A 2,303-nucleotide genomic window follows, 5' to 3' on the forward strand; every position below is an offset into this window, starting at 1 on the left:
GCTGGAAGTGGTTTGCTCCAGGCTGAGGTTGATGTGCTGGTGCTGCACAGGGAGACACACAGCGTGTGTGTCAACCTTGAACAGTTCCAGATTTACCTGCGGACCAGGAGTTGCTGTTTAGCTCGGGGACATGCTGCCAGGAGGGTTTGCGCCTTTGGGGTCCAGAAATGAGACCATCTGAAGGAAAGCGTGTTCCTGATGCTGACGTGTTTCCTAGCAGCTGGCTGGCGGGACGCTGGCAGAGGGGACGTGAGCTGAGCGCTGCAGGACACAAGGCTTTTGAGTTGCTGCAGCCTCTGCAGAGCATGGGCACTCTGTGGGGAGAGTGTGGGGTGTGTGGAGCACCAGCACAACCAGCAGCTGACACAGCATCCACAAGCCCACATCATCACCCGACCTCCCGTTCCCAGTAAGATCTGACCGTGCTGGCAGGTGCAAGGCTGTGTTTTGGGGAGCAGAGCAGGCACGAGACACTCCTCAATCCCCCCGTCAGGAGCTTAATCTGATCTCGCAGCAGCTTCAATTAGAGGTAACACTATTAAAGCAACCTGGGGGTGGTGTGAGCAGCAGACAGGGCCTGTAGTGTTTTGCACATTTACTGTAACAGCTTCTCCTCTGTGCAAAGCACGAGCGGGGAATCAGCAACATAAATACTATGAACAGGCTCTTTGCTAACAGTGAGGAGCGTAAGTAATTAATTCTGAATGTTTGTCTGCTGGCAGAGTGGCCAAACACCACCATCGTTTACCTGTTAGGGAAGGACTGAGCTCTGAACCAGTGTGAGCTGGAGGAAATCTGGCAAACGCAGACCTGTGGTTACCTGACAGGCTGCAGCCTGACAGACTTGTCAAGCTCTAGAAAAAATGTGAAAGCAGTCCTGGAGGATTTCTGTGCAGACAGATACAAGCTCCCCCTCCCACTACACCCAGCTGCCACCACAGCATCTTGCTCCCAGTCTGTGTAGAATCAGCTTCCGTTATACTGGACCCTCTCTTTAAGTTTTACTTGGAAACATATGCTGGGTTATCAGATGCAAGAGCCACCCCACGAGCCCCCAGAGGCCCTTATAATTTAAAGAACTGAGGCTCTAATTTCTCATCTGTTCTGATACAAAAAATTCTTTATATGTGCTGTGTTCAAAGGGGACAAGCGTGTGTTTGTCTCGAGCCATTTGATCATTGCAGCCTTGAGCCGTGAGCATGGGCTGCCCTTAAATGCTCACCAGCTGCTGAGAAATCACTGCAAGAGGAGAAAAACACAGAGGCTTGGGGCAGCGATACCCCCCTGCAGAGATCCTCTGGTGTTTGCAGGCTTGGGTAGCTCTTGGGCATCTGCTGGGCTCTCTTAACCCGCTGGCACGGAGACACGGTGTGTGGCTGATGGCTCGGGGCAACAACTTCGCGGTAGCCGGTGCAGCCTCGCGCCTCTGCTCTTGGGCAGGTGATACCGTAGCACGGCTGTGCCACATCCTGGTGGAAACCAGAGCGCTCTCAGACACCTCGGTAGTATTTTGGGTCAGATCCTCCAGCAGCTGTGGGCCAGGACGTGCATCCTCCCACCTCACAGCAGTCAGCTTCCCTCGTCAGGTACAGGCGCTGGCTGGGGAGGGTGTCCGTGAAGGAGAGCAGTGCAATACCGGAAAGCTGCTCTAACACAGTCTGCTTTAATTACCTTGTAAAAGGGATTTTACAGCACATTATGCTTTCAGAGCTAATTATTTATTATTTTGTTTGTTCATCTTCGCTGTGGCTCCCTGTGTCGTTATGCTGCTGCTGAGCTGTGTCCGACCTGTGCTTTACGTTGAGAAAAGGGAGCTGGAATACATTTCCCTCTGAGAGAAAAATATTTTCCTTCTACGGATTGAACTGACTTTTTTGTTTATTTTTATACTGGAAAGAAAACACCTCAAGGAGATGTTTATGATACAATTTTCATATATTTATTTGTCTTCCCACCTCGTAGGAGGAAACCAGCCTCCTTTTCCCCTTCTCTATTGCTGTGTGATGTTGTTTGTCCCGGAAGGCGGCTGTGCCAAGTTGCTCTCATGTCCCTGTTGCCCCCTGTCCTCATCATCCGTGTTTTGGGAAGTTATTTTGTTTTCTGTGCCCCGTCCCCCCTGCCCGCTTTGTGGCCCTCGATCTGCTCATGGTCTTTTGTTTATTGCAGAGAAACCCCATAACGAAACGTCTTTACGAAATCACACTGACATGTACAGTGGTGAGTCAACGCTGGCTTCTGGAGACCTCCCCGGTTTAACCCCCTTCTGCCTAACCCGACTGATCTCCCTCGCTAACCGGGCGGCG

General features: G+C 51.6%; 1 protein-coding gene across 1 annotated transcript in view; it reads left to right on the forward strand.

Annotated features, from left to right (window-relative positions):
* NFASC (neurofascin) overlaps positions 1–2,303 on the forward strand; it is a gene marked incomplete at its 3' end in the record, with an annotated part of 28,658 nt that overhangs the window by 4,826 nt on the left and 21,529 nt on the right. The window contains exon 6 of the mRNA XM_010144952.1: positions 2,167–2,217. Within this exon, the coding sequence (XP_010143254.1) occupies positions 2,167–2,217 (51 nt within the window). The remainder of the gene's footprint in view (positions 1–2,166; positions 2,218–2,303) is intronic.

The sequence above is a fragment of the Buceros rhinoceros genome, unplaced genomic scaffold (assembly GCF_000710305.1).
Source record: "Buceros rhinoceros silvestris isolate BGI_N320 unplaced genomic scaffold, ASM71030v1 scaffold8741, whole genome shotgun sequence".
NCBI lineage: Eukaryota > Metazoa > Chordata > Aves > Bucerotiformes > Bucerotidae > Buceros > Buceros rhinoceros.